General features: G+C 38.7%; 1 protein-coding gene across 1 annotated transcript; it reads left to right on the plus strand.

The window, feature by feature from the left end:
* The first annotated feature begins 789 nt into the window (after positions 1-789).
* Positions 790-16,591, plus strand: GLYATL3 (glycine-N-acyltransferase like 3). Its single transcript, XM_081828408.1, has 5 exons — positions 790-2,953; positions 7,274-7,381; positions 8,368-8,494; positions 12,540-12,666; positions 15,916-16,591. The coding sequence occupies exons 1-5, from the start codon at positions 2,876-2,878 to the stop codon at positions 16,328-16,330; spliced, it is 855 nt and encodes a 284-aa protein (XP_081684534.1). The 5' UTR covers positions 790-2,875; the 3' UTR covers positions 16,331-16,591.
* Positions 16,592-16,796: the final 205 nt, after the last annotated feature.

The following is a 16,796-nucleotide window of genomic DNA, read 5'->3' on the forward strand; positions in this document are numbered from 1 at the left end:
TTCAACAAAGTCACAGGGATCACTGCCTGTAGGGAAAACATAAGATTAGGTTCCTGCAAGCCTCTGGTCACAATGTTTTCATCAGAAGATCAACACATAACCTTTTCTTTTTTTTTTTATTTACTTTTAAAGATTTTATGAATTTATTTGAGAGAGAGAGAGCACGCACAGAAGCACGGGGAGGATGGAGGGAAAGGGAGAAGCAGACTCCCTGCTGAGCAGGGAGCTTGGTGCAGGACTCCATCCCAGGCCCCTGGGATCATGACCTGAGCTGAAGGCAGCCACTTAACCGACTGAGACACCCAGGCGCCCCAACACATAACCTTTTTTATGTGTATTTCTGTTTAAAGACACATTATTTAATACATGGGGTTTTTTTAAGATTTTATTTATTTATTTGACAGAGAGAGAGAGAACACAAGCAGGGGAGTGGGAGAGGGAGAAGCAGGCCTCCCGCTGAGCAGGGCGCCCGATGTGGGGCTCAATCCCAGGACCCTGGGATCATGACCTGAGCCAAAGGCAGACGCTTAATGACTGAGCCACTCAGGCGCCCCTATTTCATACATTTGTTGATTTTTTATTATCATTGAACTCACAGTCAAGAGCATTATAACTTATGCCTGAAGGAAGTTTATGTAACACATGTATCTTCTCAGTAAGACACATCACAGTCTTTTTGCACATAGGAACACTAGACAGCACTTAAGTACTGTGCTTGGGGCCATTTTAAGCAGTGAAGTCACCAGCAGAAAGCAAACACTGCAAAATAACGTGGCACAAATAGATCGCATAAAGGGCTTGTTTGGAGTATAAGAGCTGGAATGAGAGGTCAGCTTCTGCAACTTCAGCTGACAACGTTGGCATTAGAGACTCAAATATGTCCACAAATGACTGCGAAAGCACGGTCAGTATTGATTTGGGGGGTTCCAGGTAAATTTTAGCAAGTAGGTGAATTCACAAATATGGAATCCTACAAATAAAGAGGATCAACTCTCTATGTAGGACTATAGTCCTTATGCTTTGCCTGCTGGCCTTACTCTTGACCCCATATTACGTTTGCACCTCTATTTTCCCCTTGCCTGAATTTTAATTTAAACTTAATTTTTCTTCATATATTTTATCTATGTTTATAAGTGGTTTTAGGAACTTTGGGGAACAACCAGGCAATAAAGCAAATCACCAACAAGTACTTAGAATTCCTACTGTTTGCGCTATCTACTTTGCTATGTATCAGGACATAAAAACATCTCTAGGTACCAAATGTAATAAGAGATACATGATGAGTTTCTCTATGAAATAATTTTATCTTATTTTTTCAAAAATATTGAATTAGAATAAATTAATGTATTTAACATGAGGATCTACTAAAAAGTTAACATTCTGGGGCGCCTGGGTGGCTCAGTCGTTAAGCATCTGCCTTCGGCTCAGGTCATGATCCCAGGTTCCTGGGATCGAGCCCCACATCGGGCTCCCTGCTCGGCGGGAAGTCTGCTTCTCCCTCTCCCACTCCCCCTGCTTGTGTTCCCTCTCTCGCTGTGTCTCTCACTGTCAAATAAATAAATAAATAAAATCTTAAAAAATGAAAAATAAAAAATAAAAAAATAAAAAGTTAATATTTTATTTAGAGATAGCATGAGTCGAGTGAAATGTCAAGCAGATACCAGCGTGAAAAGATGAGGGCTACATCTCTCCTTCCTTTGCTCAACCTGAACTCCGGAAACTCGATCTTTGCAAAGCTTCTCTTATTGGCCCAGACTATGAGTACTAGGGTCCAGGAGCCTGATTTTCTGGTGCTGGCCCCAGTATGTCTTCTGACTCCCGGAGAGAATTAGAGAATTACAAACACCTCAGGTGTACCACTCGGCAAACTGGAACCCACAGGGCTGGATCACAAGAAATATGCTTCGTAGAAGTTCAGACTCACATAAACCATATGATGGAGTTTTATGGTGGATTTTAGGCAAATCACAATCAAGCACTCTGAGTATCTTATAATCACACAGAGCTGCCACATGGTGAAATCAAATAGTAACTTTCTCTATCTGGGAAATGTGCTGTACAGGAAGAATACACTACAGTCTCAGAAGCACCAGGTTCTCATGTCTAGCTGAATTGTCTCTGCCATCCTCATGCCTGGCTGCTGAGAGTAAGTGGATAAACTCTACTGTATTGAATATAGAGAAACAAAATTTTTTTTCATTCAGTCAAGACCTGATTGGAATGTTGGGGAAAAAGTTTTCTTAGGGACAAAAAGCAGGGGATATGGAGCCCCTAAATCTACAAAACATAACTGCATATGAATGGTTGAATTTGCATACATTATATTAAGTCCCTTTTTCGTTCCTTAATTTTATCTAAATAAAATGAGCCTCAGCCTTTGCTCACATCTGATTCTTCACCTTCAACCTAGGTGTTTCTCTGCAAGTTGTTCCCCATAACCACCTGACACCTGACCCACTCACATCTTTGGGCATTGTAAAAAGAAGTTTCCTTGCTTACCCTAAGACTCTTACTCTGCGCTTCCTCTCATCTATTTAACAACCACTTAGAATGCCCTTTTACTCTGTGCCAGGCCCTGTAGGTGCTGGGGATATAATAGAACACAAAGACTTAACCCAGTATGGATACTCAGCTCTTTCCAGGATTAGGTCATTAACATTCTCTATTTCCACATGTCCTCTGGTTTACCTACCCCAGTATCTCTCATCTTCTGTCTTCTTCCCTCATTAGAGGGAGCAACGGCATTCCGAATTCCACCCAGTGAAAACAGGACCTCAAGGATGTTCCTCAGGAGATTCAAATGTTAACAAGCAAAAACTAAACCTATCCCTTCAGGTTTTTCATCAGGTGTGGGATTGCTAGAGCTCTGGAGAAGATGCTGGTGCTCAACTGTTCTACCAAATTACTGATCCTGGAAAAAATGCTGAAGAGCCACTTCCCTGAATCACTCAAGGTATTCTACATTTAAGAGCTTTCTTTTATTCCTTTATTTTATTAATCTGTGAAATAATGTCAGACTTGGTGGCTGTTTTCCAAGTTTTTCTGATGTCAGGACTCTGTTATTAAACTTATTACACTTAGTTTCCCAGTCCCCTCCTGCTGGAGACTGATTCCATGCATCGTAGATACAGCTGTGATAATTATTTTTTTGACAGTCATTCTAGATGACTTCTGGGAAAATTTAGGAGGTGATGGACGAGATCATTTCTAAGGTAAACTCAAGTTTTAAACATTTTTAATGGCAGAAAGTATGGATTAAGTAGCATTGCTCATAAGAACATAACCTAAGTTCACAATGGAGCTGAGGTCCAGGAGTCATTATAAAATTTTTCTGACTATTTCAACATCTTTATTTTTGAAGTTTTTTTCAATGGCTATGTTGGTCATTAAGCCTCTGTCGAAGTCCCCTCAAAGTCCATGAGGGCCTGCGGACAACTCAGAGCTACTGTAGAAGGAGGACATTAATCAAAGATTACAAATAAATATGAGATTAAAAATATTTTAAGCACTTGGAGAAAAAAATGCAAAATGCAAAGAAATTGTCTTTGAGGGCTGAGATTCTTGACAGAGGAGATAGCCCTACAACAGTGATTTTCAAATGTGAGTGGTGGGGGGTATAGCTCAGTGGTAAGAGCATTTGATTGCAAATGTGAGTGACTGCTAATAACCCAGAAGAGATATAATGAATCATAATTTCTAAAGATGGAGACCAGAGACCTGTATTTTTAGCACACACCCTGGATAATCCTTATTTACTCTAAACTTCAACAAAAGCGATCTAGAGCACTGTACTGGGTTGATTAAATCTAGTCATCTGGCCTTATGGATCATGCTTAAACTATGTGTTGTAGGGAAAATCTGTGTGATAATTTGGGATCATATGGCTAAAAGAGTACCAAATGGACAATCTGACTCGAAATTTCCCATTTTGAATGTGGACACTTTGGTGAATAAATGTTTGGCCCACTCTTTTTCCGGAGAGAATTAAAAAGGTTTTGGTGACCTTCACAGGGTCACCTAAGATCTTATAATCGTCAAGACAAATGATGGGCTCTTACATTATAAATATTATATTTGGATAGTACTTTAGCATACAGATAATTTCAATTTATCTTATCCTTCCAACAACTTTGTAAGATGTCTATTAACCCATTTTAGAAATGATTAAGTTGGAGTTCAAAAAAGGTTAAAGCAAGTAAAGAATCAGTTAAATCTCAGTTCCTTTGATTTCATATCTACTGCTTCTCCTACAGCAACTTAGCTACCAGATACCCAGGTGTAGATGTTGATTTTTCTTTTTTTTTTTTTTTTTTTGACACCTCCCATAGTGTTTGCCATGGGGCTTTGCCCATAATTACTCAATAAACTGTTGTTGATTGGTCACTGGCTGTGTTATAAAATAATTACTTATTAACCCTCACCTGTTCAAATCTTATTTTTAAGGATCTCTGAATTCAGATTGAGTTGATCAGAATAGTATGTATCATTTTTTAAAATACCTTTCACACTATCTCATTTGAGCTTTATAAAACCTATTAATCCCTCTGTAATATTAATACCTCTAAATAGGCAGGTATTTACATTATAATTTTACAGATGATGTTACTAAATCCCTTCCCCATATCTAAGTGCTAGAGTTCAGATTTAAAACCAAGCTATCAGATTCCAAACTGCATGGTTGTGGTTTTTGGGTTTTTTTTTTTTTTTTTGGAAAGGTTTGCTTCTCATAACACCACTTGAAGTAAGAGTTAAAGAAATGAAACGTGTAGGAACAAATCAACGCCTTCCTCATATCATCTTCTCTTTAATAGCTGCTTAGCTTGGCACTCCCAATTTCTCATTTTCTGTACATGGAGTCTCTTTATCTTTGAATCTCTCTATCTTCAATTATTGCATTGTTATATAATGTCTGGCTTGGGTTCTCTGACCGTACTTTCAAAATACCTCTTCAGTTACACTATGCCCTCTAGAGAATAAAAAAGATAAAGAAAAAATTGTTTTGTTGTTCATATTTCCTCCATTTTTTTTGGAGGCATGGCTATGTATTTTATAATCCCATTTTTTAAAGCTTTTATTTAAATTCCAGTTAGTTAACATATAGTATAATACTAGTTTCAGGTATACAATTTAGTGATTCAGTGCTTCCATACATGACCCAGTCCTCATCACAAGTGAACCCCTTAATTCCCATCACCATTTCACCATCCCCCCACCTACCTCATCTTAGTATTTCAGTGACTAAATATCCCTCCAAATTTCCTTCACAAACTCCAACTCCAGCATCCTTACTTCCCCTAGCTACTTCCCATCTCCTCTCAACACTCACCCTTTGAATAAATAGCTGTTAAAAGAGTTTGTTTTGTTGTCTTTAACCAATGCCAAATCTTTCAGTTGGTTGCAAAACTCTTACAGATAAGTCATGGTTTTTTTTTTCTTTCACAATCTGAATTTGAAGGACTTTTTTTCCTTTTAACGTTCTCAACATTCCAATCATATTTAAGCCCCAGTTTTTAATAAGGCTGTATGGTTTCTTCATGGGAATAAACATTTTAATAAACTTATGACTATGTATATGTAAGATCGGCAGCCCCAAAATTTAATAATTAAACAGAGCAAGCATGACCCATTCAGATTAATTTAGTTCTCGGATTTTCACTAAGTGTGATCCATGTCACACATTAGTATTTGCCAGACTAAATTTGGAAAGATACATTCTATAAGAAGATTTGAATGAGGTCCCAGGTTAGGAAAGAGAGAAGAAAGTTGAATAATGTTCTAGGCATTGAGGTGAGTGATTTGAATCGAGATGTGATAAAAGAGGTAAAATGTAGGTTCCAATGCCCTTAAAATTTAATTGGTTTTCATTGAAGTATAACACATACTAGAAAGTGCACATAACATAATTATGCAGCTCAATGAATTTTCATAGAGCGGATATTTGTATAACCTGCACTCCAATCAAGATAGAACATTACTTCAGACACAGTTTATCCCCAGCCCACCAATGCTCTTTTCCAGTCATTACCTTTTCCTGCTCCCCAAAAGTAACCACTATCCTGACATCTAAAGCCATAATTTGGTTTTGTCTGTTTTTGGATATAATGTCAATTGGATCACAAAGTATATCTTTTTGTATCTACCTTCTTTTGCTCACCATTAAGTTTCTGTTTTGTAATTCATAGTGTGAATATGCCACAATTTATTCATTTTTTCCCCGCTGCTGATGGACACTTAGATTGTTTTCAGTTTCTATCTATTATGAAAATGCTGCTAAGAACACTAGCCTGTAGGTCAGCTCTCCTTGTTACCACCACAACTTTCTCTTCTCTATAAGCACCCATAGCATATGAAAGTTGTTTTATAGGGCAGGCATCTTTGATTCTTACTAGAGAAAAAAATATGAAAGGCCACAGATCAGAATTCTAATATTCAATATTGTTTAGTCAACAACCAGTTGATCCACTACGTCAGACTCCGTGTACATAATAATGAATAAGACATAGTTACGACCCTCAGGGAATGCTTAGAGAGCCTTGTTCCAACAAATCTGAAATGCAGAGGGCTTTTTGGGGGAGGGCAGTTACCCTCAGTGATGTTTAATTGTAATTCATGGTTGAAGGAGTAGTTGCATAAACAGGTTATTTTTGGAGAGTCTAATAAACTTCACAAGCAGCTGGTTGCCAAAATTTTCTGTAGAACTTGTAAAAGATATTATGAGCCCTAAATCCATACATCAGATTCTGATTCATTCTGTAAGTACTTATTACTGAGCTGTGTGCCATCTAGTCAGCCTGCTGTTTTGGTACCTCTCACTGTTGTACAGTAAAAACCTAAGTTTGGAGAGAGTTTTCATAGGCTTTCAGAGACTTTTTACCAGTTTTCATGTACAGTGATGAAATAAGAAGAGAAAACTTTGTATGTGTGCATGTTGCATATATGTGCATATATATAATTTCCCCTCTCATGGCCGCAACTATACAGTAGAAGAAGAAGGGAAAACAGTAATATGCAGGGGCTCCTGGGTGGCTCAGTTGGTTGAGTGTCTGCTTTGGCTCAGGTCATGATCCCAGGGTCTTGGGATTGAGCCCCGTGTCGGGCTCCTTGCTCAGCGGGAAGTCTGCTTCTCCCTCTCCCTCTGCATCCCCCCTTGCTTGTGATCTCTCTCTCTCTGTCAAATAAATAAATACAATCTTAAAAAAAAAAAAACACAATAATATGCAACTGAAAGAGTTAGTAATGTGATTGGCTTGTCTCTCTGGGTTCTCTGGCTCAGGTTTATGGAGCAGTGATGAACATGAATCGTGGGAATCCCTTTCAAAAGGAAGTGGTAGTGGATTCATGGCCAGACTTCAAAGCTGTTATCACACGGCGACAGAAAGAGGTAATATTTGAAAGGCCAGAAAAACAAAACAAAACAAAAAAACACCCCATGAAAACCCAAGAGTTGGCATCAACTAGAAAGAAAAGATTAGGTAAAGGGGATATTATAACCATCACAGCCATATATATTAGCTTAAGAAGCTATATATTTCACCATTAGTTTTTTTTTTTTTTTTAAGATTTTTATTTATTTGAGAGAGAGAGAGAGAGCATAAGAGAGAAAGCCAAGGGGGAAGGGGCAGAGGGAGAAGCAGACTCCCTGCTGAGCAGGGAGCCTGACAAAGGGCTCCATCCCTGGACCCTGGGATCATGACCTGAGCCGAAGGAAGAGGCTTAATCATTGAGCCATCCACGTGCCCTTCACCACTATTTTCTAATTTGACTGGCTTTGGAGTTTCAGACATATGGAAAAACCACTAGTCTAAATGTGTTCAAAAAATTGTTTCTTTAGTGTTTCACAATCTCTAGAAGCATGAAACTTACATACTTGGGCATTCTCATTTTTCCTCTGGTTTGATGATTCCTTGTAACCAATGACTTTGGTCATGTGGGTAAATACATAAGAAGATTGAAAAGGATGACATCTGCCCCATTCTACGAGGACAAAGAGAAGCTCACATGATCAAATGTGCTGCCCAGACCACATTAGGAAAGTTCTGAAAACTTTCTATTTAATTCTTATAGGTGGCTCCATTAAGTTATACCCTTTTCATTTTTATAAATAAATAAAATCCCAGAAAAATGTGAAATAAATATCTTAAAACTTCTCAAATACCAGAAGAATAATCAAGCAAACATTCCAAAATTTCTGTTCCTTTCCTCACTATAGTATATTAGCCACATTCCCATCTAGCCATTGTTTATAGGTGGCTAAATTCTGGTAATGGGAGTGATCTAGACCTATGCAGCCAATGTATCTAATCTATCTAGGATTTGAGTTACCTAGAGGATATATTTATGTTTTTACAATTATGTCTTCTGTCCCAGGCTGAGACAGATAACCTGGACCATTATACTAATGCCTATGCTGTGTTCTACACGGATGTCACAGCTTACCAACGGCTGTTGGAAGAACATGATGTTATCAACTGGGATCAAGTTTTTCAAATACAAGGTGAGATGAAGTGCAAGACACTAGGCAGTCTTCTTTTCTCATTTTTGTCATATACATCAGATATGATACGATATCTATTTCACATATATAATATATACACTTAAGTGCACAAATTCATATATATACATCTTATATAGTTACAATTTTTGTATTACAGTTTTGTAAGAACTCTTGCTTTACTCCTAATGAGGCTTGGCCTTTGGGGTTAAGTAGAGGCCATTTAAATTGGGCTGCTTTTATAAATAAATAAATAAATAGACAGATAGATAAATAAATAAATAAATAAATAAATAGGGCTGCTTTCAAGTGACATCCCCCCCACACACTGTTATTGTAATATCAGTGAGTATCACAGCATATTTTTTCTTTATTACTCTTAATCATTTCTTGTCACAAACTTTTAAGGTGACTCTAACTTAAGCCAATAGGTAGGTCTTTTCTTCTTTCTGAAGCAGGTGATTCTGGAAAGAGGTAACTAACTGATCTGCATCAGATATCCTGACATGATTTAGTGAGATAAGAGTATATTTGAGATCCAAGGAGATAATTGCATGGTTATCAATGCTAGTGGAAGAACTTTTGGCCAAGACGGAATTACATTAAGAGTTTCTGATAGTGTGCATGGACAACTTCAGCTTCAGTGTATCACTTTTTCAACTTTTCGTGATGATTGGTGGGGGGGTGGTGAAGTCAATGAAGTTCCTATTTTTAACTGTTGCATTGAAAGTGAGTTCCTTGATCATTTGATAGGAAGGCAGGGTCCCCCATGCTAGAAATACAAAGTCTGGTAATTTTTTTCAGCAGCAAACAGCTGAAGCCCCCCTCAAGCCCTCTCACGGGCAAATGATGATTAATGCATATGTATAAACTAAAGACTTGGGGTTTTTTATCACATCCGTTTGGAAATGCTCACAAAGTTGTTATAGTGGAAGTTCTAAACTGTCTCTGACTTTTACAGATTTACCCCAGTTATGCTGGTTAGACGTGAGACATGGTTCTACCACTCACTTAGCCAAACTAGGAAAATTTTCTCACCGTTATTACTCTAATGTGGAAATAACTATATCTCTTCCTTGGTGTGAAAAATCGTGGCAATAATTGGATAGATTGTGGTGCTAGAGGCCTACTCTCCTCAAATCACCTGCAGCCATCATTAGGAAGAGAACATCCCTAATTGCCAGTATTTTTTTTCCCTAGCAGGCTGAGCTGTTAGTCATGAGTCAGTCATAGTCATTGAAATTGACACAGTCATCCTTCCTGAAGTTAGATGGGGACAGATGTGACTTAATAGTGCCTAAAATAGCTGGAGTGGTAAAGACCCCTTATTTAGCATGTAATCAGTTGTAGGCATTACCTTTGGCTTCTGATGTGGCCGCTTGGCTATAGGCTTCTCTGGTAAGAACTATAATATCCTTGGAATATTGAATAGCTTTTAAGAAGTCATCAGTATCTTTACTCTTTTTAACCAGAGCACCTAAAAAGTGTTATTCCCATAAGATCTCCAAATCATAAACAACTCCAGAAGACAACTACTGCCATAAAGATGGCCAATCTTTTATCTTGCACCACAGAGCTACTGGTTGGGCTGCCTGGATAGACTAAAAATTAGGCAATGGATCTACTTCAGTGCTGGGTATTCAGAGCAATAGCACACTCTGCACGGGAAGCCTTTGTCATTTTTAATCTAAGAGCCATCAATAAACAATATTAAATCAGGGTTAACCCACTAACCCACTAGGAAGAGCCAAACTCTGCGTTGGCCATGAGAGGACAGGGAATGAAAAAGTATACAGCTATCCAGATGGGCCAGGCTCTTTTGTTCACTACTGGTTGTATGGACATGAGAGAGCTTGTTGACATGAGCACTAACCTAAAAATTTCAGAAGCCTGCTTTGCTGGTACTATAGTCCAATTAGCTGTGGTCCAATAAATGGTCTGAGTTCTGTCTTATGCAATTAGCAACTCCTCCCTTTCTAAGGAGGTAAGGTGGACAAAGGTAGGACAATTTTAGTGAAAGTTCCTTCTGTGAGCAAGAAGAAAATCATTTGTTAAAATGGTAATCTATACAAGGGACAGAAGGACATGGTCAACAAACCATGGAGAGATCACCCACAAAATCCAAACTATGGAAATTCTACCTAGCAAACTGGATTCTTTAACAAATAAATGGAAAGAATTTTTAAAAGGGGGGTAGGCATTGAAAGAAAACCGGTAGATTAAAAGATTCACCAGACAAAAAGTGGACAAAATCTGACTATAATGTTTAAGAACTCACACTTGCATAATAAAACAAGGATGTGATTGTCATAAAAATTATGATAGTGGTTATTTTTAGTGGAGAGTGAGGGAATTGTGATTAGGAGAATGGTAAATAGAAGATGGTTAGTAAATTTCTATTTTGTGGCTTTAGTAGTAGTTAAAATATGTAATAATTAAGTCATGCATTTTTTTTAATTATTTAATTTATTTGACAGAGAGAGAGAGCACAAACAGGGAGAGCGGCAGCCAGAGGGAGAGGGAGAAGCAGGTTCCCCACTGAGCGGAGAGCCCAATGTGGGGCTCAATCCCAGGACCCCAGGATTATGACCTGAGCTGAAGACAGACGCTTAACTGACTGAGCCAAACAGGCGCCCCGGTTATGCATTTGTTTTATGCAGTTTTCTCTGCTACATCTTATAATTTAAAAAGTTTTTTTAAGGGGCACCTGGGTGGTTTAGTCGGTTAAGCGTGTCTATCTTTGGCTCAGGTCATGATCTCGGGGTCCTGAGATCGAGTCCCACATCAGGCTCCTTGCTCAGTGGGGAGTCTGTTTCTTCCTCTCCCTCTGCCCCTCCGCCTGCTTATGCTCTCCCTCTCTCTCTCTCTCAAATAAATAAAATCTTTTTTAAAAAAAGTCTTTTTTAAAGAAATGTTAGTCTGACTTTTAGAAAGAATTAGTTCAGTCTAATTTAAGAAAAATAAATTTTGTTTGAACTACCATCTATACCCTTTGTTAGCATGAGCTGTTTTTTCTTTTTTTTCATAGTCTCTTGAATTACTTTGATGTAATTAGGGTTATAATATGGGATTCTAGCCACAGCATCTATACTTTTTAATAGCATTAACTTGAAGACCTGCTTATCTTTTCTTAGACTTCACTCCCTGAAAGGAGCCAAGCCTCAGATATCAGACTCTATTCAACATGACTTCCTATTCATGTATTCATGTATTCTTCAAGAGGAAGTGACTTACTGGAAGGAGGAAACAAGCTTTTAGATATGGATGGAAGTGGGAAAGTCAATTTCCAGAGGATTCAATTAATCAGGACCTAGACTGGAAAAGATAGAGCCGATAGGATTTTGGAGAAGCAGAGCAAGTCAGTTCTAACTAAACAGAAGCTAACATGCCATGCGGCAAGCTCTATCAGAGACCGTACCATGCTTGGGTCTCACGGTGATGCAGGGCGAAGCACAGTGCTTTACATACAAGAACTGAATAAAGATTTATATATAACACAGTATAGCTGTGATAAGTGAGCAGGATCCAAATGAGTCAAGTTTAGGATAAATCTCACCAACACTAAATTTATACCTTGATATTTCTGAAATGGGCATCTAGGCAAGAGGCTGGAAGACTCTTTAAGTCAGAATGCCATGCCAGATAAATCTGAGCTCTTTTATGCTTCCAGCTGTATGGTAGATTGTAGACTTTTAGAGTTATAAAATTTCTCTTTAAGGAGTTTAAGATCAGTCTGAGAAGTCAGAAAAATCAGGAAAATCCCACAAGCAATTCCAAATTCCTAAGGGATATTCCCATCAGAAATGTTCATGGAAGATCATGATTGTGAGAAACAACATGATGGGGATTTGAAAATCCCACACAATGTTTGAAAATCAGGCCAGGAGTAGCTGTAATAATTCATATATAAATATATAGAGGTTAAGATAATACAAGGTGGCAAACTGGTGACATTGATGATACTTAGTACAAAAATACTGCTACAAATTTCCTTTTTGTGCTTTCAAATAAAATACCCACATTTTTCATTATGTATTTCCATATACAGGGCTGCAGAGTGAATTATGTGATGTTTCCAGTGCTGTTGCCAACTCAAAGCAGTTAGGTATAAAGTTAACTTCCTTCAAGGCTGTTCAATTTTCTCCTCATTCAGCTCTACCGGACACCAATTCTCTGTATGTAAACCAAGTTTCTACATGTGGGATGGGACTTAGTATACAGAAGTACAAATAGCAGTACCTGAAATAGTATTATTAAGGAATATTTGGGTAGCTTGGAGTAGGGTCACAGAGTTGTATGTGTCTGTGGGTTCTGTGTGTGTTTTTTCTGCTGCGCCTGACTGCTCATAATTTCTTGCAAAATCAAATCAGTGTCTTATTTTTAGGAGTCCTATATTTTCACAGTATACACAGAAAAATCATTCCTTGGTATGCCTCTCCTCCAAATAATTCTAAATAACCTCTGTTGTCTGAGCCCAAAGTGGTTAGTGTTTTTTCATGTTTCAGGGATGAGGGTAAATAACTGACCTTATAGGGAGCTCTTATATGCCAGGCACTGAATGTTTTAAATATATTGCCTCTTGAACCCTTTCCACAACCCCATAAAGTACTGTATAATTACCTTTTTGAGCAAAGTTGAAGTAACACATAGGGGTAAATTGTAGAGCCAAGAAATAATTCCTGATTCTGAGTCCAGAATCCAATCTTCAAAGACTTATTAGTGTATATCTGCATTCTTCTTTTCTTCTTACTGGGGAGTCCCTGCTCTGGCATTTGCTAGTTACCTTCCTTTCTGCTTAATCTTTCTGAGCCTTGATCAATTTCTTTTTTTGAAAATTAACCTATAATATCTTTCTTACATGAATTTTGTAAACAAATGAAACATGATACTTGAAAAGTACCCACCTCAATGAATGTTAATTTTTCTTCTATGGAATATGTTGAAGGAATTTTTGAGCAAAAAAAACTAAACCTAAAGAAGAATGGGCAGTTTAAGTCAAATAAAGCACCTGGACTTCATTTTTATTTTATTTTATTTTTTTCAGTTATTAAAATTTTCAAGCACATACAAAGGCTGAGTGAGAGACTAGAATAATGAACCTCCCCCATCAATATATGGCTAATCTTGTTTCATCCATACCCCTATCTACTAACTATTCTGAAGGAAATATCCCAGACATTATCCCATTATTCTTAAATATCTTAATATATATTTCTAAAAGATAAGGATTCTTAAAAACAACAACAACAACAACACTGTACTAATATCACTCCTATACAAGGGTCCCTAGGACCAGCCACAGGCTCATTGATTGGCTAGAAGAACCCACAGAACTCAGCATATACAGGCTATAAAGCAAAATCAGCAAAGAAAAAGGTGCATTGGCAAAGCCCAGAGAAAACCAGGCACAAGCTTCCCAGAGTCCTCCCCAATGGAGTCACACAGGACACGCTGAATTTCCCCAACAATAAATTGTGACAAAATGTTTGGGATTTTTTATTGGAGGCACCCTCTGCCTAGCATATACCAATTTTCTAGACCCAAAGAGGGAAAGCAGGTGTTCATCATAAACCACACTGCCTGTACAAACAGGTAGGTGCGGTAAGTGCTAACCTCATTTCAGTTCTGGGAATGGCAGGACCGCTGCAGAAATCCAAATTGCCAGATGCCATCCAAGGGCCAACCTGGCAAGCAGGCTTTTCTTTTCTTTTTTAAAGATTTATTTATTTATTTGAGAGAGCGAGAATGAGAGAGAGTACATGAGAGGGGGGAGGGTCAGAGGGAGAAGCAGGCTCCCCGCTGAGCAGGGAGCCCGATGTGGGACTCGATCCCGGGACTCGATCCCGGGATCTCATGACCTGAGCCGAAGGCAGTTGCTTTAACCAACTGAGCCACCCAGGCGCCCCCAAGCAGACTTTTCTAAAGATAGAGGCCTCAAGCCTGTGGCATCAAATCTGTGCTGCAGAATGTCTTATAATTTTGTTAACAGTATTTCCTTAAACCAGTCAGTACTTACATTTCCCAAATTAGCATAATATTTTTAGCAGTTGGTTTTGAGTAAGCACCTAAATAAAGTTCACACATTGCAATTGGTTAATATCTCTCCTGAGTTTCTTTTGACATACAGGTTCCCCTTTCATATTTTTTTATTTCTTGTATTACTTTTTGTTGAAGAAACCAGGCTATGTGTCCTTTAGAGTTTGAGAGTTTCCCAGTCTTTTACTGTCATATCCCTGAGATGTTCTTTAAAATTGCTCTCTACCCCGGTCAGGTCTTTGAAAATCAGATTTTGCTTTAAATTGCTTCCTTCTGCATAGGAAGATACGGCCTTTAACATCTAAGTCACTACCCAAATTTGTATACCCTTTATTTGGGATACCCTGCCCTTGATATAAGGTCATAGTTACTAATCTAACTACTCCTGAAACACTTGCCTTAGCAACGGTGTTATTTGCGGTGACATTTCTGCTTGAGGCTTCTTTGCCTTGGGCTTCTCAGCCTTTGTTTTCAAGTTCGTTTTCAAAAATTAAGTTAAAAATTCTATCAAGACAGTTGTTGCTTGTATTTATTTTACCCTGCTTGATGGTTAGATTATTGGCCCAGTGCCGGAGCCCACACAGTAAGCCTAGAATGTGAGCTAACACTGCAGAACCACTAATACAAAAAAAACCACAAACTGTACTTTTTAAAGATCGTAGCAAGAATGGCATTAGCAGTCACCGGGGATGGTCTTATGACATTGATAATTTCAAGAATGAAAGCAAATTCTGAAGCAAAACCGGCACCATAGGTTTTCAACTAAGTAATCCATCTCAGTTCTTAGAAATTGCAGCAATTCTTATCTTTGTCTTTATCTCAATACAATGAGCTTTTAGACTTTTTCCAGACCTTTTAGGGGAAGGTCTAGAAGGCTAGAATTTCTTGAGCATCTACAATATGCCTAGAATGTTAAGCAGTTTGTATTTCTTTTCTGGCCATGGATGCATAAAGACAGACGTTCTAACCCAATACTTTTTTTTTTTTTAACCAAGGAAAAGATTAGGGACCCAAGAATCTGGACTTGTTCAAGGCTTCAGAGAGGGTATCAACAGACTCAGTACTTAATAAGAGCAAGTCTGAGAATTGTTTTACAGAAAAATGAAACATTTGCCCTAATCTATATGAAGGCAATAAGTAATGGGAATAAAATTAGATGGAAAGACTTAAATTTCATATAATGAGTATTTTGTCCTATCAGAAATGTAAACCCTGAAAGATGTTCATAAGTGGGAAGTGATAGATTCTAATTCATTGAAAATATTTTGGTATTGGCTAAGTACATCCCTGGGATTGTTTCTCAGTTTGAATCAGTGCAAAAAGAGAAGTAGCTGTTTGTAGTCACATGAGCCCGAGTTCACATTTCTTCTCACGTTGTTTTCTTCTAGAAAGGGTTCTTCCCCACGACTAACTTACCTGAGTGTTGCTGATGCTGATCTACTCAACAGGACTTGGTCACGGGGCGGCAATGAACAGTGTCTCCGTTACATCGCGAAACTCATCTCTTGCTTCCCCAGTGTATGTGTCCGTGATGCCAAGGGAAACCCGGTCTCTTGGTCTCTCACAGACCAGTTTGCCACCATGTGCCATGGATATTCCCTGCCAGAGCATCGCAGGAAAGGCTATAGCCAGCTGGTGGCCCTCACACTGGCCGGGAAGTTGCGGAGCCGGGGATTCCCCTGTCAGGGCAATGTCCTGGATGACAACATGGCATCCATAAGCCTCCTGAAGAATGTCCGCGCTGAGTTCTTGCCTTGTCGCTTTCATAGGCTTATTCTCACCCCTGCAGCTTTCTCTGGCTAAGTTTACCTCTAGCGCATTGAAACTCCAGGAATTTTTCTTCCTTTCCCTGAACATACATACACTCCTTGGCCGGCAATGAGGGGAATATTCCAACTGGAATCAGAAGAATCTCGGGTTGAAAGGGGCCTGGAGAAGACCTGTAGGATCAGCCTGAGAAGCCTTCACTCTCCCTGCGTCAGGGTTCTACAGTAAATAACTAGGGGTCAGAGACAGCAATTGCAGAGAAGAGGATAATTATCTTCCTTTGGGATCCGCTGCAGGAAAAAGCCCAGTTATAGAAATGACTGCATGAGAACAATGACTTAACACGTGAGCATGTGGCTACCACTTTCTTATTGCTGCTTGGGCTTCTGCTCTGGGTTTTCACAGCCACACCAGCTCCCCACTAACAAAAATAACACTCCCCTGTGCCTGCTGCGATGTCTCTCTAAACTCTTCCTACCCTTTCTGATCCAGGTTCTCTGTA

Source organism: Leptonychotes weddellii, chromosome 8 (genome assembly GCF_054177405.1).
Source record: "Leptonychotes weddellii isolate Sample4059 chromosome 8, ASM5417740v2, whole genome shotgun sequence".
Lineage (NCBI taxonomy): Eukaryota > Metazoa > Chordata > Mammalia > Carnivora > Phocidae > Leptonychotes > Leptonychotes weddellii.